Source organism: Lepisma saccharinum, chromosome 14, assembly GCF_977018435.1.
Source record: "Lepisma saccharinum chromosome 14, izLepSacc3.1, whole genome shotgun sequence".
In the NCBI taxonomy this organism is placed as follows: domain Eukaryota; kingdom Metazoa; phylum Arthropoda; class Insecta; order Zygentoma; family Lepismatidae; genus Lepisma; species Lepisma saccharinum.
This window is the reverse complement of record NC_139242.1, coordinates 21,243,791-21,268,363: the sequence shown is the minus strand read 5'-3', so window position 1 is coordinate 21,268,363 and position 24,573 is coordinate 21,243,791. Positions and strand designations below refer to the sequence as shown.

Genomic DNA, 24,573 nt, shown 5'->3' with positions numbered 1-24,573 from the left:
CTAATTTTCTGCTACGTGAAGCACGTCTTTCTCCTGAACGTCTTACCAAAAAACTCTCAACGGCTGTCAGGAAAACCGTTACTTCTCTTCACTCACTCAGTGGTACCAGCTACTATATTTTTTAAATACCAGAAAGTGATACAAATAATGCATATATCTGAACAGTAACATATTGAAAAGTACATTCATCTGGCACAGTGCATTTTGATAAGTGATGGCAACAATGCAAATGGCAAAGGGTAATCTTCTCACTCCACAAGAATATTAACAAATAAACAATGGCTTTCGAATGAGAGGAAAGGATAGCATCTGCCAAAAACATGAAACTAGTAATTAATATAAGAAATTAAAATTAATAACTTTGGCTTCACTAAGCTGATTGAAATGAAACTTACTCCAATCTTTACAACATTTAAAAGCGAATCAAACTATTGCTGTTGTATATGTAAAAATTGCTTAAACTTGCCACTAAATATCGGTATATAAAGTTAACGATGATAAAGGCAGCCATATTGAGAAATTTGGTTTCATAAGTAATAGCGGAAACTGACACAGGTGAAAGTACACGATAATGGAAGCAAGAAAGCCTCAGTAAACATGGGTGCGCAAACGAGCTGTTTTCGAGATAATTGCGAATGTATGGTTGCAAGCTGCCACTGACCTCATTGTTTGTAAACGTCCTAGTTGGTAAAATGCTAATAATGTGTGTGTGTGTGTGTGTGTGTGTGAATGTGTGATTAGGAGCCGTCACTGATTGCATTTTGTAAACACCGAATGCTTTCCTCCTTGCGCGTGCCGAGGTTTGCTCTTTCTTTACAAAACAGAACATTTCCGAGAGGTGGCGTTGTAATCAAACAGGATGGATACAATCAGTACAGAAAATTGTACATGCTTGTGTCCAATTCCGAAATGAACCTGGGGTGTTCGAAAGCATTTTACCAACTAGGACGACGTTTACAAACAATGAAGTCAGTGGTGGCTTGAAATCACACATTCATGATTATCTCGAAAATGGCTCGTTTGCAGACCCATGTTTACTGAGACTTTTTTGCTTTATCATGTACTTTCACCTGTGTCAGTTTGTGCTATTTCTTTTGAGACACCTTGTATACTAATATATTTGTTAAATAATAATATAACACAACGAAGTAAGGGCCAACTCGGGGTCATTACATGAACAACTTATCCAAGAAAAGCAATTTAAAATAAACAGTCTATAAGTAGTAACATTATTTCTAGTCCTTTTTTCCTTGACCTCCCCAATGGCATAATTGACTTGCAATCCAGGGTGGTCCAAGGTTTGGTAACAATTGGAAGCACGTAGTTGTTCAGATCCCACTTTAAACTGTAGGTCAAGTCCCAATTAGCCTATCTGTGCATAAAGTGGACTTATAATTAAAACTCCTTTCTTCCCTCTTTTTATACCATAAGATTTGTGCATAGTCAAATATTATTGTTATTAGTTTATTACAAACATTTTTTTTAAAATTCTGAAATAGCCTACAACAATTAAATTATCTGTAAAATAGTATTAGTAATAAATCAGATAATTACATCATACAAAGATGTCATTGTGTATTTTCCTTGATTATAATTCATATTCCTAAAGTTTTAAATACATGGAAATGTTAAATTTATTTTCAAGGGAACTTCTTGAATTGTCTATGGAAGATACTGTTTTGAAATTCAAAGTGAACGGCTACATCTCAAATGTAAATTACTCCACCAAGAAATGTCTGTTTTTGCTCTTTATAAATCACCGCTTGGTAGATTCAACAGGTAAGTCTAAAATGTGTATATTACTTTATACGTGGGCAAATCAAAAAGTAAGTTACACCCGAGCCATGTTCCTGTACTAAAAGAGAGAAAATAATCCTGCTTGGTGGCAGCACTGTCTGGAATGTATTCTCCCCATACCCGAAGCAGCCATGCTGCAACTGCTGTAATATGAGGGTAGTCACCGTGTCAGTATGGTGTGTCGTACTGAGGTGGCATCCAACATTGAGTTGCGCTCAGTTGTCCGATTTTTGTGGACACAAAGGCATAATCAGAGTAAAATCCATCGCCAAATTGTCAAGGTGTATGGTGAGACTGCAATGTCACACTCCATGATCAGGAAATGGAGCCAGATGTTCGAAGAGGAAAGAATGAACCTGAACGATGAACAATGTGTTGGGCAGTCTGCAACTGTGAACACTATCGACAAAATGGAACGTGTGAATGCAATCATCCTTGCCAACCGCCAAGTGAAAATTTAGAGATATTGGAAGTGAACTGAACATATCCTATGCTGATTCATGACCAGTTGGGTGTATAGTAAACTGTGCTCTCACTGGGTACTGTGATTGTTAACCGATGAGTACAAAAGTCAACTCAATTGAAATTGGACGAAATTTTTAACACACAAGGAATGAAAAAACTGGTCACATGATTCGAAAAGTGCTCCAAATACCTTGGTGACTATGTCGGAAAAAGTTAAATGTTCATACATTTTTGTCCAATAATTATTTTCTTTCTAATGTGTTTTGTTTGTTTTATATAGGAGGGGTGTAACTTACTTTTTGATTTGCCCTAGTATATTTGATGATCTTCTTATAGTTTGGTTGTGCTGATACTGTGTATGCTTTAGTTACCTGTCCATCACTCCTTAATACTCATTTGCAGCAGTAGATTTACTCTGACTAGGCAATTTCTGAAAAACGCCTACAGGGTAATGTAGGTTACTTTCATGCAAATTGTCATATAATATGTGGGTCTTCTGGGTTTCATTTTGTCTGAGCCAGCCCAAACCAGTTACCACTTACGGATAAGTATATTGCCATTCTCTACAACATCAAAATAGCCAATAAGCATTGCAAGCACTTTCAATACTTCCTCCTCTCCTCCCTATAAGCCAAATCCAACCTGACAAATGATAATACATACATAGAAAGTTCACAAGCTGCACTGTCTGTGACCACTGGGTAATTGCTGTTGCACAATGCAGAAAGTGCATCATTGCATGTGTATGTATAACTTTGGTGTCAGTGTAAGTGTTACATGTCTTGCATGCATGCTGGGAGTCCCAGTGACACAGGGGACGGCCTTCTGTCAGTTTCCTGGTGGCACAAGACCTCGATCCCTACTGTCACTTACGAAGAATAGCATTGCATGCATGCAAGGCACACTCTCCAACATCAAAAGTAAACAACACACAAAATGATACAATTTCTGCACAAATTAGACATTGATAATGGGCAGGCATGCAAAATTTGTATCCCTTTATCCAACAGCTAGTACCTATTGGTCACAAACAGTGCTGCTGATGAACTTTGAGGCAGCAGACTTAGTGGCTCATTGCAAAGCACAAACCAAAAGTCCGGTAAGCAGATGGTCGCAGTGGCCACTGAAAATAATAGGGTAACCAAGACTCAGTTTTGAAAAAAATGTAATTTTATGTATGTATTAATCCCTCATTCCTCAAAGTACAAGGCTCATTCAATATATAACCGGAAATATGTTGTAACAAATATTTATTACAAGCTCCAAAAGAACTACAATACTATGTTTCAACATAGTCCCCCCCCCCCCCCAGTTCAATGCACCTACGCCAGCTCTTAATTAGGGCACTGATTCCACAGGAAAAAAATCTTTTGGACGCATGCGAAACCATTCATGCACCACTGACTGGACTTCATTGTCATTCTGGAACCTCAATCCACTAAGTCCATCTTGCAGTGAGCCAAAGGTGTGGAAATCAGAAGGTGCGAGATTGGGTGAATATGGAGGGTGGGGTAAGCACTCAAACATCTGGGAAGCAATTTCACTGACAGTCATATGCCTGTTTTCCTGTATCAAGTCCTCCACTTAAGCAATGTTGCTTTCCGTGACTGTAGTGACAGAGCAACCTGGATGCAGAGAATCTTCAACACTGGTTATGCCCTGTTGTCATCAACTCACAGTTGTCACCATACGATTAATTTCTATTGGTTTCACACCTTCACTCAACAAAAATCTCACGACACTTTTCTGCTCCAGCTTGGAGCACTCCTGTAAGGGTGCCGCCATCTTGTGTAACTGTTTCCCAGTGTCCCATGTGCGAGGCAGGCTTAAAAAAATAACAAACATATAACAATCACAGTCGTATTTTAGATTTTTTATACTACTTTTCCAGTTATTTATTGAATGCACTTTGTATAAAATACAGCTTTAATTTAGATCCAATAGTTGTGTGAAATTTATATGACAATCCTCTACTCCTCTCTTCCAGCATTGCGGAAAGCTATTGAGTTGGTTTATGCATCATATCTTCCCAAAGGAGGTCACCCATTCTTATACCTGAGCCTAGAAATAGCACCACAGAACGTGGATGTCAATGTTCATCCGACAAAACATGAAGTTCACTTCCTACACGAAGATAACATAATTGAAAAAATTAAAGAATCTGTGGAAGGACGACTGCTGAATTGTAATGCTTCAAGAATATTTTACACGCAGGTAGGACACATTTAAACATTAATGCTTTTTCATCAGCAGTATGTAGCCAACCTCCATAGTTTTCCCCCCTCATGATAGTCTTTATATCTTCACTCACTAACAGAAACATAATCCTTATTTATTCTAAGCATGTTGAATACATACACATGTAAATTAATTAATTTTGTTATTAATTAATATTATATGTGCTAATATGAAATGATGTTACGATATTTCACAGTTATTGACCTATTATCACCCATAACCATGTATATACAATATAAATTATACTTTATATTACTTTACTCTAATTACTACTACTACAAAACTAACTCTCTTACTCTCACTAGTTTCCACACTAATCCACTAACATAAAAAATATTTTTTTTAAAAAAAGTAGAAAAATATAAATACCTCTTCCAGAATGTTTCATCATCAATGAAAAGTGTTGAAAGTCTAGTTGTATCAATTGTATTATTTGTATATTAATCTCCGAACAACGATCTACATGTAATGTTCATTTGAAAAAAATAAAGAAATAGAGGAAAAGTAAGACAGGGGAACTGAAATTTAACAGATATGACGTCCTGGAGCAAATTTCAGGCACTAGGACAAGCGCATACCCCTGAATGTATGTGGATGGAGACTGGGCTAATTTCGGGCATTTGGGTTCACCTCTCTTATTTTAAATCTGTATGCCTGTTGTTCTCCAACTTCCGTGGTGGAATCGTAGAGTTGTTAGCATCAGTGATTTATTCAGACATTCCTAGCCCCGCCAAACAAAAAATCCTTAACACCCCTCCTAATATTTTTTCAAGAAGGCCCAATTTATAGTCATTTTGACTCTAAATTTACACTTACACTCCCCTAAATATGAACTTACAGATGGAAAATTCTGGATAAGCTTCTGGTTAATGTGCTGCAACACCAGGTGTCCCGAGTGTTCTTTGCTAGTGTCCTTTCATCAATTTCATCAGATCACTCATTCTCCCCGATGGTGCAGTGGTAGCGTCCTTGCCTTGTAATCAAGGGGTCCCATGTTCGATACCCAGTAGTTCGGATCCCACTTTAAAGTGGAGGTACAGTCCCGATTAGCCTTAATGTGCATAAAGTGGACTTAAAACACCAAATCAACCAACAAACCACTCATTCTCATCTTCGCCATGAGTCGAAAGTGTTAGGAAAGGCGAGTGAAATAAACAAAGTAAATAAATCAATCACAACAGTCTTTAGTATAACATCATCCACCAAGTTGAGCACGGTTCCACTTCTCCAGCCTCCATGAAATGGTCAGTGTAGCACACTATGAAGCAAGAGGTCCTTGGCATAGATGTCATCAAGGTACAATCACAAACACATATGGAAAGGACACAGAACACAAATCCCACAGAGAATTATACTGCCTGGGGAACCGGGTGCCCATAACGAGGCCCTGGCATCTGAACTTGCAGCTAGTATAGTCCTCTGTGGAGCTTGTGTTGCATCTTGTCCATGTGTGTGTGTGTGAGAGAGAGACTGTCCTGTTCTCAAACTGTCATGTTCAAAGTTAATATTATTTATGTTATTGATGTTGTTTTAACTTATGCATGTTTGTTATATATATATATATATATATATATATATATATTGTTATAATCATCTTATCACGGTGTATAAAATACAAGAAATCAAATTGCTGTAACCATAGCAACGAGAAATAATAAGTACTAAAAATGGTGATGGAAGTTGTGAGATTTTCTGCGCCTATATTGTATTTATTTTAAATATAACGGTTATCGTTAATTACACAATTTTATTTGCATTGATAATCGTTCTGCAAGTTTAAGCACAGCGACGGTTATCATGTGATTGCCCCTTCATCCATCTCATTTTATCACCATTCATCTCCATTATCACAATATAAACTGAAGGGGGTTCGGATCTCAATTACGTTAGGCATGGATGTTATTTACATAAAAACAAACTGAAACCAAACATACCAACATACTCTCACATAGGGGATGCAATGTTTAGGGTTTTAACAGCCCAGAAATTCAGCCAACGGATAGGAAATGTCTAAATTTCTTATTCGTTGGTCTTCGATCACAAGCCAAGAGATTAAATTATGTTTCACAAATTAATAAATCAGATCACGGATTATAAGTGACACTAGAAGTTTAATTCATATTGCGAACATACTTACAAGATCTCGTCCTATTACACCCTGACCTTATTTGCCGTCATTTGTTGACAAGCGAGTTAACTACCCATAGTGCACTGTGTCAGAACAGATGATTACTGCTAGCTGCTGATAGCCAGCATTGTGCACAAAACAACTTCCATAAGCAGTGTTTTTATGGATGCACCTTTCCTCTTCGTGATTTTAAATAACTAACTTAAAAGCACAGTATATAAAATGGAACTTTTGATGCACAGAGTCCAAACTTGGTCAAGTCAAGAGAAAATCTTTTCCCCTTTGATGGTGAAGAAAACTGATGAGAGAGTATTCTCTTGAAGCATCTTGTGGCTCTAAGCTATGCATGGAAAAACTGTTTTTGAAGTGTCTTGTAACTCTGTGATGTACCGCAAACTGTCATGTTTACACTCATTTTCTCCTCAGCTTTCTCCAGCTCGTCGCACTCGGGGGGAAAAATCTTTCCATCTTATTGGTCAGTGTGATTAAGCCCCGCCCACTTGTTTGCACTGGGGAGGGATGAGAGAAGGGATGATAGCCTTGCACGGATACACAACGGAGCCTTGTTCGAGGGCTGATCTGGAGAATGAAGAAGTATCTGGCCCTAATTAAATTAAGTCAGTCACAAGTTCATTGCGAGCACTTCACTTTCACACACGATTAACTTATGTGCCTGTCTTAATTCCAGTGGGGGAAAGAAATGTTCTCGGGCGATGTCGGGGTTCTTCGTCCAGCACTTTTTCTGTTGTCACCTTACTGTCGAGGGGCCAGACTGGGCTGGCGGGCTTGTGGAAATTATGTCTTCTGCTCAGCTCGTGATACGTGCTAAGATGCCAGTTCTTTAAAGGTCCGCTTGCTCCGGGACGGTTGGTTCTTATTACTGGAACGGAGGTAGTCATTGTCTTGACGAGTCGGTAAGTAGGACTCTCAATGCCTGTGAGACGTTCGGTTTTAAGGAAACAGAGCACTCCTTGTCATGAAAGTTTACGATAAAGTTGAGAGTCGTGTTCCAGCAGGTTTTGGTTGGATGTATATAAATTACGCTTCTGGAGCTCAGTGGATTAATGGTCCTCCTCTAAATTCTTAACCTTCCACCCCCTGCAGAGCAGGTGACGGGTCCAAATGAATATGAAGGGCGATCACAGTTCATTGCGGGACCATACTGTTCCCCATGTCAGAGAGTGGGTTCGTTAATTAATCGTAAGCCTGGTTTCGTGGGAAAGTTGTTTGCCGGATAGACAGTTGTGTTGTTTTCAGAGAGCAAGAAAAAATGAGGTCTTTGGGAAGTGCGGAGAAAGACCAAAATGGTAATTGGTAAATGGAAATTGGTACATCGGTCATAACAATTAGCCAAAAATGTCAGAAAAATGATGCTAATAACAGAGCTACAAATACAGAACTTGGAATGAAATACTGATATATCACTGAAAAAAACACTAAATATGCTGACCAAGGCAGTCTATACAATTTCAGTAAGAAACACGTAACGCGTGACATTTCGACTCTATCAGGGTATTACTGAGACTCAAAACCCAACTAAAATGACTTATTTCGTTCTGAGTTGATTTTAGTTTGGTTCTGAGTCTGATGAAGACCTAGATAGAAGGTTGAAATGTCACGTGTTGTTTTTTACTGAAATGAAGACACTTGATCAGCGTGGTGTTTTTCTATCAGGGAAACAAGACTTAATCATGTTACCATTGATATATTACTATACTGGTTTCGGCAGGAATTACTAGGTGTATCTTCATTGCTATCACTTGAATCTAGGATAGATTTGTGTTTTTTACACAAATGCACCATAGGGTCACTACTGTATGGACACAAGGAAAGGGTGAATTATGAAAAAAAATATATGTATGTGCTGTGTAACACGTTAATTTTGTTCACAGGCCTTACTTCCTGGCACAGCAGCACCAACCGAATCATCTGTTCAGAAAGACAAGAAGGTTTATGCTCAGCACATGGTTCGCACAGATCACTTGGAACAAAAGTTGGATAAGTTTTTTGGCCCAAGCACAGTGAAGAAAGGGGCAGATTGTCCCACAGGAGAAAATTTGTCTGAAAAAACAGGCCAAGGCAGCAGCAAGGAAAAAGAAGACCATAGTAATGAAAAGATAGACAAAGTTATGGTATCAAAGCAAGATGCTGAAGCTCCAACGTCTGCTCCAAATAGGTAAGCACAGGTGTGTCTTTGTGCATGCATATTTTCCATGTATTCTTCATATGAGAGATAATGTAGCCTTCATTATATAATAATTATAATGATGGTATTATTTTACTCCATACTGATGTCACAAATCAACAAATCCTTCTCAACTTGTCTAATTTGTTATTGTGTTAACTGACCGATAATTATTACAAGGCATTATTATGTTTCTGTAGGAATCAGTCTCGTTAACTCAGCTTTAATGATGATAGCAGAATTGAGCATTATAGTGATTTATTAACAGCATCGAGGGTTGGAACTAAGTAGTCATGGCAACTATATTTTTTTCAAAGTTGAACTATGGTACCATAATATAATTATATGTTCCAGATAACATGGCATCCATAGTACATGGACACATCACTAGATGGCAGTGTGATGTATAGTTATCGCATAAAGAGTGGTGGTATGTCATTGATGAATCAACTGCCATGCAGAATGGCTTTTGATTGATTTATTTTACTCTTTTTACTCTGCTTTTCTGCCACTTTTGGCTAATCACGAAAATGAGGGCAAATATATGTGTATCACTTTTGTTACTGTAATGCTAATGTATGCTTTCTGACTAATAAACACATGTAGCACACTGCTGTTATGGATGTATGCTTGTTTCCAGGGGCGATTACTGATATTGTTGCAGTGTTGCACAACGACCGAATATTTTGCCATAACGTTTCATACTTTTTGTTAGTATTTTATCATTGTTTTCATATTAAATATATTGATCATAAACAAATAATTTTACTCTTAATTATTTTCTTGTAGTTTACGGTTATTAAAAGCATAAGAAAACAGTTTTTCGTTGTGACGTTTCAGGAGAACACACGCTCCCTTCATGAGACATTTATTTTCATTTGGACTAAAGATACAGTTATAACAATGGTTAGCAATTTTTTAAACAAAAAGAATCCCTTATATAATGGATGTTGTCAATGTTACATTGTTGTAATATAGCAACCTAACTGAAAAGAAGCAGTCTGTTTTATTTTTATTTCAGATAAAACTTTTTGATCACATTATTTTTTTATTTAAAATTATGAATCCCAAATATCATCAGGTAATTCAGTCATCATTGTTTTCACATTGTCTCTTGATGTTTTCTGATACATTAAATTTTAAAGATGATGACTTACTCCATTTGTGAAAAAGAATACTCCATACTGGATCTATGTTACCATTTTCATTATTTAATTTATTCCAGTGTTCTTCTGCAATGAACGAAGCTTCCCAGACATTCAACTCTATGTTTCCCGTCAAATCTTTTTAAAACCCTTCTCTTTTTAATCAAATGCTTCTCTTCGATGATGTGATCTGACAAACCTGTTCTTGGGTTTAGATTTATAATGTCCAAATCGTGTTCGTGCCATCTTATTGGCATTTTCCTTGCTGTTTTTCCTACCTGTTTGTTTCTTTTTGTTTAAAAAAATTGTTAACCATTGTTATAACTGTATCTTTAGTCAAAATGAAAATAAATGTCTGATGAAGGGAGCGTGTGTTCTCCTGAAACGTCACAACGAAAAACTGTTTTCTTATGCTTGTAATAACCGCAAACTACAAGAAAATAATTCTACAATGCAAGCAGTTCCATTATGATCTGTTAAAATGAAGGAGGCAGCCTGCGAGATTTCACAGTATATGAGTAGACACACAGGTGGCTGTTGCAGACCTGAAGCAACCGCCTGATTTCTACAGCGCTACTATTGCAGCGAGGTTCAATGCCGTTCTTCCTATCCTCGTGCCTAAGTTGGCTCGGCAATGCAGATGCTGTGCAACAAACCAGTCAGTCAGTCAGAAAAGAAGACTGATTTGATGGACCAGCAGCAAACGCTGGGATGCTAATTCTCTTTTCCGCCGTTAAAGAGCAGCAGCGTGTGAACAGCAGGCAAGATTTTACTGTCCTGTGTCGTAGAGCAATAGACAAAATGTCCACATTAGGCAAATATAAACTTTTTAGGAGAATCTTAACCTAATGTATTAACCTTACCACATATGAATCACATATCACCAATGCTAGACCAGTTTAAAATATAACTTATCATATGTAAATTGGGTGCTCGTTATTTACCCTGATGTTGTGACGTGGGTGGTGGGACTAATTGTCTATTGTCATAGTTGCAATATTTTGTGTACTGTTGATAAGTCGTGTTCCCACCAATACTGATATCAATGCTTGAAAATTGTTCAAAATACTGATTAATATCATTGGGTGAGTATTCCAGTCCAATTACAAGCATCGGTTTATTAGTTTTTTTCCTTCAAAATAACCAACAATGGGTGGGTTTCATGTGACGTCAGGATTCTCGCCGCTGCCATGTTCACGGCCAAGTTGTTTGTCGTCTGCAAGGAAATACACACCACGTAGCATTTGTTACACCTGCGCTAAGTGTACGTTCGTTAGTACTGTGTAAAATGTCTGTAACATTGCATAAAATTATTGACAAAAGGGGCCTAAACCTTTGGCCAACTGTAGTTCACATGTATTTATTTACTTGACCCAGCTACCTGGAGTCAATTTATTTTCGTATTTATTAGTGGTTAGGATTCTGCATGAAATATTTACATCCAGTGTAGATTAACTGTAAAATGTTGAAGTGCTCGAAAACCGTAATTTCATTCCTTGCTTTAACAATTTGGGATATACCGGCCTCCGTGGCATAGTGGTTAACACAGCATGCTACGATGCCAGGGGTCCCGGTTCAAATGCCAGCCTGAGCATGGGTGTTCTTTTGTAAGTTTCACTTTATCATTTTCAACATATCATCACTCAGTCTTGCCTTCTTGATTATCCAAAACTGGCATAAAAGCAAAGTAAAATAAACTAAATCAATCAATCAATTTGGGATACTTTGATAGCTTTTTTTTCTGACGGTACGCAAGGCCTACTACCAGCACCTTTTCACATGAATCGAATAACATTGTTAACAGTTTGTGTTAACGAACGAAATATAATAAATAATCAAGTAGACTACAATTATCAAGATGAATTAAACTTAGAATATTATCATTCTTATCATCAAACTTATCGGAAGTATCAGCAACTTTCTACCAAAGAAAAACCAAGGAAACACTATTGCACGTATAATTATACCCACCAGTTTGATCCCTTTGTACTAAAAGTCACAGAGAAAGGTGCCATATGAACTTGCCTGAGAGGAAATGTTCACTGTAATGTTTGCTTGTTCATTAATGTTGGCACGATTCACAGACGATGTGTATCTTCTGATCAGCAATTCTCGAGTCCTTGCTCATTTCGTGCCGTGAAGCGCATCTTATGTTCTTTTTAGGAAAATTCGAGGATAAATGTGAGTTTCTGTTAAACAACCGAAAACTGTAGAGTACCATCGTAAACAAGGTTGAAATCTCCTACCCGACTGCTTGAATTTCATATGTTTGCAACAACCGACCTCAATCATGCCTGCTCGATCCCACAATGCAACAGTTTGTGACGTAGGTGAAACCACAGAGTAAGTAATTTTATATCCAGAGCAATCCCGCTTATGGCCGTCACCCTTCACCACGCTTGACTGAGCACCGGTAGTTTTCTGAGCACTCTTGGTAGTTCTGATACTCCTCGTTAGGGAGAGCGCACAGCGCCTTACCTTCAGTTTCTCTCCAGGAGGTCCGCAAGTCCCCACCAGGAGATGGCGTTGAAAAATTTTAAGGGTTTTCTTTGAATTAACGCGAGCTAAGATCACAGCAGATGGCTAATGTAAAGAAAATTAAAATAAAATAACCAAAAATACAAGACAAATGGGGACTCGAGTTTAACTAGAATGTAGGGTGTCTAACTTATTTTATGGTTTAACAAGGTTGCATCGTATGGTGCAGTGGTTGCATCGTAACCTTGTAATCAAGGGGGTCCGGGTTCGATACCCGGTGATATTCTCTATGCCATTGATAAACAGCAAGTCACTATTTTAGTACTTCTGGATCTCAGTAAGGCTTTTGACACTGTGCAGCATGATTTATTATTAGCCAAACTTAAATATTACAAGTTTTCTCCTTCAACATTAAACTGGTTTCAAACATATCTATTTAACAGACGTCAAAGGGTCGTATTACATAATTCACCATCTCACGTGTCTCAACCTATAACGCTGAAAGCAGGCGTGCCGCAAGGATCGATATTAGGCCCCCCTCTTCACCCTTTACACTGCAGATTTGCAGCAAGTCATAAGATTTTTCACTCCACATTTTTACGCAGACGATACCCAGTTATATTTCTCAGATCATTACGCTTCGTTGGAACATAATCTTCAGTCACTAAATTCTGACTTAAACATCGTCAGTAACTGGTGTCCATCTAACGGTCTTAAAATAAATCCAGAAAAATCCACTTTCATGATCATTGGTTCTAATTATTCAAGGTCGTTAATTAAAAATATTAAGATCGAGCTCAAAATAAACAATTTGCCCATTGTCAGGAATAACACTGCTAAAAATCTCGGTCTGATTTTTGACGAAAATTTTGATTTGACAGAACATGTAAAGACGCAATGTAGGAAAGCTTATGGAACACTTAGGAATCTGAATCGTTTCCGTGACTTCCTCCCTGCGGAATGCAAGCTAAGACTCATCCAAGCATTAATCTACCCATTGTTCGACTATTGTGATAATGTTTACGGCCCTCAACTCTCGCAAAAACTCAGTAAAAAAATACAAATGGTGCAAAATGCGTGCTTCCGATACATTTTTCAAGCCAAAAGATCCGATCATATTCTTCCATTCTTAAATAGTAATCAGGTTCTTACCATGGCAAACAGAAGGAAGTTGCACTATCTCTGTTGTATACGCCGCATACTGACAGAAGGTAAACTGCAGTACCTGTTTGAGAAGATGCATTCCCGTAGGGAAATCCATCAGTATGCTACCCGTAAGCGGAACAACTTCGATTTACCCCATCACTCTACCACGACCTACAAATCATCTTTCTCCTTTTCGGCTCCCAAAGCATAGAATGCATTGCCTGCAAATATCGCTAGTGTAAACAACCCATTATATTTCAAAGGTAAAATAAAAGATCTGCTGTTAATGGAACAATGGCAGAGTCGGGGCACATACTGAAGGTATCATGTCACTCACTATAAGGAATTGTATTATTATTACTATTGTCTTTTGTATTTCTAGTTACACTTTTTTTTTTTGTATGCAACTAATTCCTATGTATTTTTTACTCTTTCTTCATTTTTTAATTTATTATTATTATTATTTTTACGTTTAACTTACTACTCCATAAGTTTATATCATCTCATATGTATTATCATATTGACAAGGGTTAGGTGGCAGAGCAGCCCTTGGCTGAACCTCGCCCGCTGAATAAAGAAAATTTATTATTATTATTATTATAGTGGTTCGGATCCCACTTTAAACTCTAGGTCCAGTCCCGATTAGCCTTACTCTGCATAAAGTGGACTTATAACAGCAAATAAATCAATCAACCATCCTTTATCTCGCTCTTATTTGAATATGAAAGGGAAGGGGACCTTCTTGGCATCGGCTGTTCTGTAAAAAGTTCATAAAAGGCTTTCCCATCCTATTGATTGGCAATTTGCCAAAGCCTGCTTATTATTGAATACGTCGTCTTGACATGTCACTGGGAAATCACTCTAGCACCTCCTACATAATAAAAGAATAGTAATCAACACCGAGTCGGGAATTTATTTTCGGTATTCTTAACTCACACACCACAGTACACATTTCTAGTCTGTGCCCTGGACTATATTTGGCAGACAAACGAGGCTCTGGCATCTGAACCTGTGGCTGTATAATCCTTGTAGGGCTGTGTGTGTGTGTAGTCCTTGTGTGTTCTGATAGCCCCTTTACAGACCCAGGTTTTAACCCAAGTAAGAATATTTTAGTCGTTCGACATTACAATTATGTCTATAGATATGGTAAGCCGCTGGATCCCGAATAATGTGACGGTTGCAAGATAGCCTAATTGCTGGCGCACCCAAAATTTCAACTCGTTTGTCCATTCATTCACAGCTCATCGACATTAAAAAAAAAATCAAGAGTGTTTTCTTAATTCAGAGCTCGTGTCAAAGAGTTTCCAGTTCGAATTTTTTTAATGTTGGTACACATCTCTTGATTTTTAATCCGTATAAACAACGCTATATGAATACTGGTTTCACACAAAACTTCAGGATACCGGAGAGAACATTGTTGAGCCCTTACATACACCTCCCCTTGCATTGAGGGGGCATCCTCTACACCCGGTGGCGTACCCAAGGAGGGGGGGTTATATACTCCCTTTAGCCAAATATTCCTAAAGAAAAGATCGTCAAATGGAAAAGATGGCAAAATGAGAGCTGACTACCAGAAAGAGTGTACGTAACACCTCCCTTTTGAAAATCCTGGGCACGCCACTGATGTGATGATTAGGCTGAGACGAAAGAAGTAAGTCACAAATTAATGAGATATCGAATATATGGTGATAATATAATAAAAGTAACTAATCGTCAGACATAACTTAAAAGTTGTAATGGAGATTGTAAATTAGGGAACCAGATTGGTGGCCAAGCTATTCAGTGGTTGACTTTCGATCTCCTCACCAATGTTCCCAGGTTTGAGTCTCGATCTGGGAATTATTTTTCTTTGGTTCATCTATTTTGAACTCATCTCCAATCATCCCCACCATTACAATTAGCCAAAATGAGCAGAAATTGACACTAAATGGCAAACTTGTAAATGCAGTACGTGAAGATGGTTAAAAGATATTGTGCGCCCCAGGCTTTCACATACATTGTTTTGGGAGGGTTAAATGGGTTTATACAAAAAAGGATTTCCTGCTTCCTTTGAGTTGTGAGAAATTCCCCTCCCCTCTCCGGACTGACTAGACTCCCAAGATACAAAACAATCTGCCCTGTCCTTGTGGACCGAATTCCCTTGACCAGCTTGCCACCCTCGGGGTAAAATAGCTGTCGGCGGATATTGGGGATGGAAGACTTGCAGAGAAAGCTTGGCGGTGCCTGCGTGTGTCCGACTGCGGGCCATCCATTTGCAAGCAAACGCGTGCTCTTTTCTGCCGCTCAAGGTTGTTGGCCCTCGCAGAGAACATGAAAACGGTACATTGCTGCCCCAACCAGATGTGAAAGTGGATGGGGGTGGGGTCAGGTTCCAAGAATCCTTAAGTTTTCTTTCCCCAAAAGAATTTCGTTCGTCATCTGGCTGCCCTAAGCTTTGCATTGGAGAGCGATAGGATGGCAATTTAAACGTTTTTTTTCAACGATGGTAAGAATTTCTCGTGAAAATCAATATCAAAAATGCGCTTAGCAAACCTTTAACATTGTTTTCCGAAAATTACATTTTCCTGAACCTAAGAATTAATATATTAAAGCTCCATGCAGGGTAGTTCAGACGGGCCTAAAAATGGTATGTTTATCACAAAGAGCACTAAACTTGACGTAATTTTGGTAGTCCCTAGCTGCCATGGGTCTATAATACAAAATTTTAAAATTTTTACACTACGCTTTTATGTTTCCTCTTCTTGCGACTTGCGAATATGTAAAATTCAACAGAGAAACTCACCATATTACAAAGAAAAAATGTATTAAGTGAGAAAGCGCATGGTATTTATTATAATACACTATGCCCTTTCCGATAACTTATTAACATGTGCTTTCTTTGTATTGAGCAAACATTTTCCTCTCGTATTTTCGTGGTTGAGTGGAATTGTTATGTATTATTCTTTACCAGATTCACAAGAATGAAGCACGTAAAGTATGAAAATTGCAAGTGACGTAAACAAATGCTGCGCAAATTTTAAGGCTTTTTCGAGTTACGATATATTTTCTGTTGTTGACGATCGTCTTATTAAAATTCTTAGTTTCACAGCACTGATTACACAGGGCCGCATGGGTTCTGTTGTTTTTATAATTTTGGGTGTTTTACATGTATTTGAACTTGCTGATGCTGAAACTGGCATTAGTTTTCTCACATCACGCAAGAATTTTTTACAATTCACGATTTATATATGGGGGTTGTGCTATGCACGTTTCAGTGCAATTCAAGTGATTGTCGCTAGATGTCACTGGTACGTTTCAAAATTATTCAACAAGTAATAAAGAGGAATAAGCTTTAAATACAGAGAAGTTTCGTTTTATTTAAATTAATTAATATGTTTCTTGCCTAAATGCTGAAAATAATACTATGTAAAACATTGAAATATCATTTGAAATTAATTTTATATGTAACTATCAAAAGTCCTAATTTGCTTCCATGGTATGTAAGATACGTTGATCCCCTACATTAACATTTGGTTGTTCAGTGTGGTACATTACTGTGGTGTGGCCATGGCATCTTGTGGTTGTCTGAATAGCACAGATGTGTTTTGCTACATCTGCAGTGAATTTGTTCCCCGGGTACAGAGACAGGAAATTACAGATTTTGTAAGAAGAGCATATTATGTATACTTTAAAATTAAACTAGGAGATCAAGATAAATCGTGGGCCCCACACAAGGTATGTAGATCATGTGTGGAATCTTTACGAAACTGGAGCACGGGAAAGCGGTCCATCTATGCCATTTGCAATACCCATTGTGTGGGGGGAGCCTCAGGATCACAGCAATGATTGTTACTTCTGTTCCTGTGAAATTATAGGTCGAAATATTAGAAACAAGAAGAGGATAGTGTATCCCAATATTCCCTCTGCAATGAGACCTGTGTTGCACGGTTGCCTGTACCGACACCTCCATCAAGTCTTGAGTGTGTAAGTGATCCTGGTTCACTAAGTGATTCAGTGGAAGGAAGTGAAATGGATGATGACATTTGTGACACCCCTGACGGATCTCGTGACCCTATACCGTTCACTCAAAGCGAACTCAATGATTTAGTTAGATACCTAAATTTATCTAAAGAAGCTCAGACTTAACGAAAAGAACTTGCTGGCTTGTGGAACAACATTTTCCTGGTACAGACACCGAGAAAAAGAGTTTGTGCCTTATTTCTCGAAACAAGATTCTCTCGTGTTTTGTTGTGATGTGTCCGATTTGCTGACTAAGTTAAATTTTCCTTCTCTTTCAACTGATTGGAGGCTATTCATTGACTCGAATAAAACAAGTTTAAAATTTGTTCTGTTACATAATGGAAATAAGTTCCCCTCAGTTCCTATTGCTCATTCTGTGTCACTAAAAGAAACCTACAGCAATATGCAACTTGTTCTTAATAAAATTAAATATGAGGACCGTGGTTGGTTGGTGTGTGGTGATCTTAAAGTTTTGAGCATTTTACTTGGACTACAATGTGGATATACGAAAATGTCATGTTACATCTGTGAGTGGGATAGTAGGGCACAAAATTACCACTGGGAAAGAAAAAAATGGCCAATACGGAAAACATTGAACCGGGTTCAAAGAACATCGTACAACAACATTTAGTCAGTCCTGAGAAAGTTGTACTTCCCCCTCTTCATATCAAATTATGGCTGATTAAACAATTTTTGAAGGCACTTAACAAGGAAGGACAATGTTTCCAGTTCATATGCAACAAATTTCCATCCCTGTCGTACGGCAAAGTGAAAGAAGGCATTTTTGTTGGACCAGACATTAGGAAATTAATGAATGATAAAGACTTCGAGGAAACAATGACTGTAGCTGAAAGAGATGCTTGGATAGCATTTAAAAGTGTAGTGTTGAACTTCTTGAGGAACCACAAAAGTCCTGATTACAGAGAAGTTGTTGATAATATGTTACTTAAATTTCACGAGGTGGGTTGTAACATGAATCTCAAATTACATTTTTTGCATTCACACCTTGATAACTTTCCACAAAATCTCGGTGAATTAAGTGAGGAACAAGGCGAACGGTTCCATCAGGACATGAGGGATATGGAGAAAAGGTATCAAAGACATTGGAGTGTTATCATGATGGCTGACTACTGTTGGGCATTGTACAGAGAAACGCCAGAAGAAAATCACAAGAAAGTTAGGAAAGCTTACAGAAGAAAGCATGCTAAACAGAACTGAAAAATATGTATTGTGTAATGATTTTCTTGTGTGTATATTATATACTGCTATATGTCGTTTTCTATATTATATGGGTCCTTTGTGTATGTCTATATTCATTTTAAAATAAACATGTTGATGCGTTTAGTGTGATAAGCTACTTATTCTGATTGAAGAAAAGAAAAATTATAATAAAACAGTATGCAATATTGGACAAAGGCCAAATTTTAAAATTTGATTTGTAAGAAAACCTTGCGTGATAGAGAAAAACGAATTTCATATTCGTGATCGGCATGGTACAAATAATAAAGTTCACCTATTAAACAAAAAACAACATTAAATTGAATTTAATTTGCGGCCCTGTGTTATTTATCTGTCATGCTCCGACATAATTTCGGAGATTAAGATTAAATTAAACTTGCAATAACAGCACCTTCGGCATGAAATTCCTCATGTATTTAAATGGGAGAACAATTGCCCATCAAAGGCGTGGGGACACAACAGGGGTACTGCCACCTACAATAGTTTGCTCTGACCAGGCGCATTCAGGCATTCCAAATATTTGGAAGTTTTGCACCAGACTGGCCAAATCGCTTGTTTATTTACCTGGTTGAAAATGAGACGTATTTGTCTATGCCTTGTCTGTGGAAGGTCAAAAGCGATGAATACAGTGACAGACATAAGCGTACTCAGTGCTATGAACAAACAGCTCATTGATATGTGGCGGGTTAAGAGCCTTTTTTAATAAATGATAGTGTTACTGAACGCGTTTATTTAATACCGACATAATGACATGAAAATAACAATAATCTCATAAATTACTTCATTATTTTGCAATATACTTATTATGTTATGTACTGGCATACGCAGAAGGCTTAAGAGGCTACAGCCCCCCCGGATATTTTCAGAAAAATTAAATATCAAATGACAAAGTGGCAAGTGCAGAGGGGGTAATAGATATCCCTCCTTCAAATTCCACCCTGCATTAAAAGTAATAGATATATGTTTATTCGCTACTTCCACATGACAAGACTTCAGATTTTTCGTTCCATTACTTTCGAATTAAACCCAGAACGAGATCTAGAGCATTATATATAGCACATCCAGCCATTATTTGTATTGACTTACTTGATTTAAGTCCAGTTCATGCACAGAAATTCTAATCGGGACTGAACCTACAGTTTTAAAGTGGGATCCAAACCACTATGTGCCTCCACCGGGAATCGAACCCGGGACTCCTTGATTAAAAGGCCACAACACTCTTACCAATGCAACTTGGGGTTTGTCCATTATTTGCATTAGATGAGATATTGTATGGATTTATTGCAACCTTATTAACACAATTGTAATAATAATAGTAATAACAATAATATATATTTCGGAAGTATTCTAAATCCTCGTAAATTCTCCCCGTCGCAAGGAAACGTGAAGTGGAGAGGGACCATATCAGGGAGACCATAATATTTTGATCCAAAAACAGGACATCTCAAGGAAGTCATTTACCCCTCGTGAATAATCGGTAATCATAAATTATTAATATTGTTATTATATGTTAAAGAATGGATCACATAAATGATGCTTTAGAATTAGGGCCCGGGACTTTATGTTTTAACATATTTTGTATTTGGCATCACATCGAATACTGGGGTGAGGTCTTTCCATATCTGATGAATACTCTGAATTAGACAAACTTGATACGCCATATTTTGACATATGTGACCAATTTGGCGTTTTTACAACACATTTCTCCAATTTCCCTGTAAAAGGACATATTTCGTAATTGTCTTGCATATAATCTGTTATTTTATAATTTATTATTCGTATAGCGCATCTGATAGTTAATATTATTAGTATTTGAAGAGATCTTTAGTATTGCAGAATTTAGACACGCCGAAACATCAAATTCTGCCTAAAAAAGTTGTGATTGTGAATGGATTGTATAGATTTACCAGAGATGTAGCGAGCTGCCAATCATGATTTAGTTTCCACGACAGTGTAAATCTGAGATAATAGAGATTGAAACTTACGATACATGCAGTGAACCTCATAATATATTCAGTATTTTCCCACTATATTCTTTGTAAAGGGATTCTGCCTTAATTTAAAACCTCACCCCCATTTCACCCTAGTAGATCTTCCCTGGAAGATGCTGACATACCGTATGGTGAGAAATTTGAAAGTACTGTTGTGCAAATTTGTGGCTTGTTATTAGACGAAAATAATAGTGAACACTCAGCAAGAAAACTCATGCCCAAGTCAGGATTCCCTTCCCGTCGCTCTTTTGATGGCCTTTTTATTTCCAAACCCCTCAGCAAGTTATTTAAAGCGTCTTGATGATCGAATGTGATCTTGGATATTCGAAGAAAGTCCAACTTCAAGAAATACGTAGATTTCTTCAAGAATCACTAACTTGGGCCTCTCGTCCATTAAGAATCACACCAAAATTTGTTTGGAAAAACATTTCTTAAAAATTGAAATTACACCCATTGATATCCATATTATATAACAGTTTGCCTGTCACTTCGATGATGTTGTCTGTGTGGGCACCTGCCTTCATCCGTAAGTAGAAATATAAAATGAAGAGATAACTTTAGTAACTTCTTCCTATGTTAATAGAAAATAATAATATGTTGCGCACTATTGCGTTTTCCGTTCCACGTTTAACTTTGATGTAATGCACACGTTACTTTCTATGGCAGGAGTAACATTTACAACACAGAGTATGAGGTGGCCAAACGCCCCAAATTTTCCTCGACATCTGCTTCACAATTTCCACACAGGTTCAATTCAGGGTCTACTTTGGCTCATCCTCCCTCCTCCCCGCTTCCGACGAAAAAAAATTGGGCAAATCCCAAGGTTGTGGGAAATACGACGTAACAGGTAGACATGAAGGGTGAGGGCCTGGGAGAGAAATAAAGCGAATGAAATAAAGAGATGGAAGTATGGAGATATGAGAAAGCGATAGAAATAGTGATGGAAGGGAGAAAGGTAGTAAGGAAGAAAAAGGGAACAATATGAATCCACATAAGAAACAGAAGAAAAAGAGAGAAAGTAAGCGATATCTTTAAAGAAAATGGAGCGTGGAAACAGAGACAGATAGAAAAGGGGAAAACAAGAGAGCAAAATCTACTACGGACAGGGAATGCTGAGTTTTCGGCGAGTCCATTTCAGAGTTTGTTGTGCGTGCACACCAATGGATGGTTTCTCTGGCAGAAGGATTCGGATTCCTTCCTCTACACAGCAGGTGGGATAGTTGTCCTCCGGCAGTGACAATTATGGACTCGCTGGAACGTGGAAGCCGGGCCACGACCCAAAGGGAAGGAGGTAGCTTTTAAAATGCTTCCTGCCCGTTGATGCGTGAAGGACCTAATCTTCAGTATCTCTAAACTGTGTGTGGCTGGAAAGTGGCCGGTGAAGTAAGAACAGGAATCTGTCAATGTAATCAAAACGTAAGGGAATAGAAAATAAATTAACAGCAATTACGTTACATATTGGTTCCAACTTTTGTAACTTTTTTGTAAGGTAACAAACAGACGTAAAAGTACCGAAAATTCCTTCCACCCAAACACAAAAAAATTTAGGAAACGATGTATAATTAATTCCCCTTACGATGTTTACAGTTCTCCACGTTAAATACACGAAAACGATGATAACCGAAAAGTATTTTGGCGGTGCATTTTGTAGTGCATACATAGTAGGAAACAGAAGCTGGAGTGAAAGAACAGGCACTAATATTAATTACAATGTCGTGTACACCCAGGTATTATGAAGCAGCATACATCAGTTTCCCCATTCTTAAAACACATAACTCCCAAGGATGTATTGAGGACCCTCCCCGAAAGACTTACCAAGCACATATATTAAATAATGAAAATATGCATTGTTTGACATTTGTTGTGTAATCGAGGATTTTTTATTTCAACTAATTTGAAGGCAGTAAATATTGAGTTTTTCTATAATTGCTTTATTTAACGTTAAATTGATGTGTGTGTGTATCTAAGTAAAAGCTAACGTACAATGACTCCATTGTTGCATAACAAAAACAAAATGATTTTATTGGGAGAAGCTTGAGACTAAACTATCCTACCTCACTGTAAAGAACGTATGTAGGGGTGAGGCCAAAGGATCTTTACCCCCTTCTCCCCGATAGACTAAAAGTACTACATTAAAGAATGAAAATGTATAGTTGTTTAGCATTTGCTGTATAATCGATAGTTATTTATTCCATCTAACCTTGAGTGACACTACCAAAGATATTAATCTCAAACTTTAATTTTCCTGAACTGGATCTAACATTTTTTCTTGACATTTAATAAATATTCAATTCTTGATATATTTGGCACTGATTTCCTTGCCAGGGCAGTTGATTTCATACAAGTTTCAGTGATCTTAACTGTACACTAGATAATGAATTCATGCTTTTATTATACGTATTCTTATATTGTTTTACCTAGTAATGTGTTTTAATATTTATTGATATTATTTTAATTGAATATTAGTATAATATAATTAATTTAAGTGTTTATATTATTATTATTATTATTATTTCTGAGAAACTTGGTTTTGACCCCCTAAATTAATTTCTAAACACGTGCCTAAATTAGCTCCTACTAAATTTATAACTTAAGTTTTCTTCCTGTCTTCTTTTTTCTTATGAAAAGAGGAATAGGTAAGAGCAGACCCTAGCCCCAAATTTTACTTGTCCATCTCTACTTAGTCACAGCGCTCCCTGCCTACCTCCGTGGCAGGGGAAGTGGTTAACGTCAAAGGTCCCGGGTTTGAATCCCTACCTGGTATATGTACTCCTTCTGAGAGTCTCTAAGTTAATTTCATCACATAATGACTCATCCTCATCTTCACAAATTTGCCAAAAGCTGAAAAAATGCGACGCTAAATACCAAATCACCACATCTCCCCAAACACTTACATAAACAGAAGAATAAAGATGTGGAGAAATAATTAATTAGTGATGTATACAAAACTTACTTTTCTCATAAGGTGATCTGATTTATCTTGAGATCTTTCGTCTTCTATTTCGACGACGATAAGTTAGAACCAAACCAGCGAGCTCTCTCACATGTGTAACCATTTCATTACGAGCTTACATATCAATAATGCACATTCTTATAAGACGTAGAAAATGAGACTGTGTTGCTGCAAATTGCGAGCTCATAGTTTGCAACCACTAAATAAAGTACGCATCAATTAAACAATACCACTCTTAAACAGGAGCCTGTTGTTATTGATTCATTATTCTCTGCTAAGATGAAGTATCTTCCTTGCCTTCTTCAGCGACTGGAATTAAGGTATTTTGGCTAGAAAATGGGGAGGATCCAACCGTCCCATACAGTAGCATTTATGAAGAAAGGAGGAGGTGACATCCAAAGAAGAAGCATATTTTCACTAGAAAGACACTTCCGCTATAGAAGATAAATACATTGACTATATGTCAGCAATGAACACAATTGTAACTCTCGTACTGGTATGTAATTAGTGAAAATATCTGGCTGAAGATTAGATGTTTTATTACAACAAAATAAATGCATTTCGAAAGCGAACATGTGTAATTGTCCTCTTTATGGAAGTAGTAATATTTTTTAAAAAAGTAGAAGGAAACAAATAGCAATTGGGGTTTATCTTCCTATGTGAGGTTTAAGGCTAAAACGCAAAGAAAAAACTGTAATAAATAACAATCTACCACCCCCAACGTACAATGTAGTTCTACCACAGATAAAGATATATTATCTCTGTGGATCTACCTGATGAAGGGAAGCAGTCAGTGGCCTGCCATTGCC

General features: G+C 37.5%; 1 protein-coding gene across 2 annotated transcripts in view; it reads left to right on the top strand.

Annotated features, from left to right (window-relative positions):
• Mlh1 (DNA mismatch repair ATPase Mlh1) overlaps positions 1–24,573 on the top strand; it is a 74,246-nt gene that overhangs the window by 23,295 nt on the left and 26,378 nt on the right. For both annotated transcript variants that reach the window (XR_014443341.1, XM_083135222.1), the window contains exons 4-6: positions 1,646–1,779; positions 4,250–4,476; positions 8,521–8,804. Coding sequence is in view for 1 of the 2 variants with exons in the window: in XM_083135222.1 (XP_082991348.1) it covers positions 1,646–1,779; positions 4,250–4,476; positions 8,521–8,804 (645 nt within the window). In the remaining variant the exon portion in view is untranslated. The remainder of the gene's footprint in view (positions 1–1,645; positions 1,780–4,249; positions 4,477–8,520; positions 8,805–24,573) is intronic.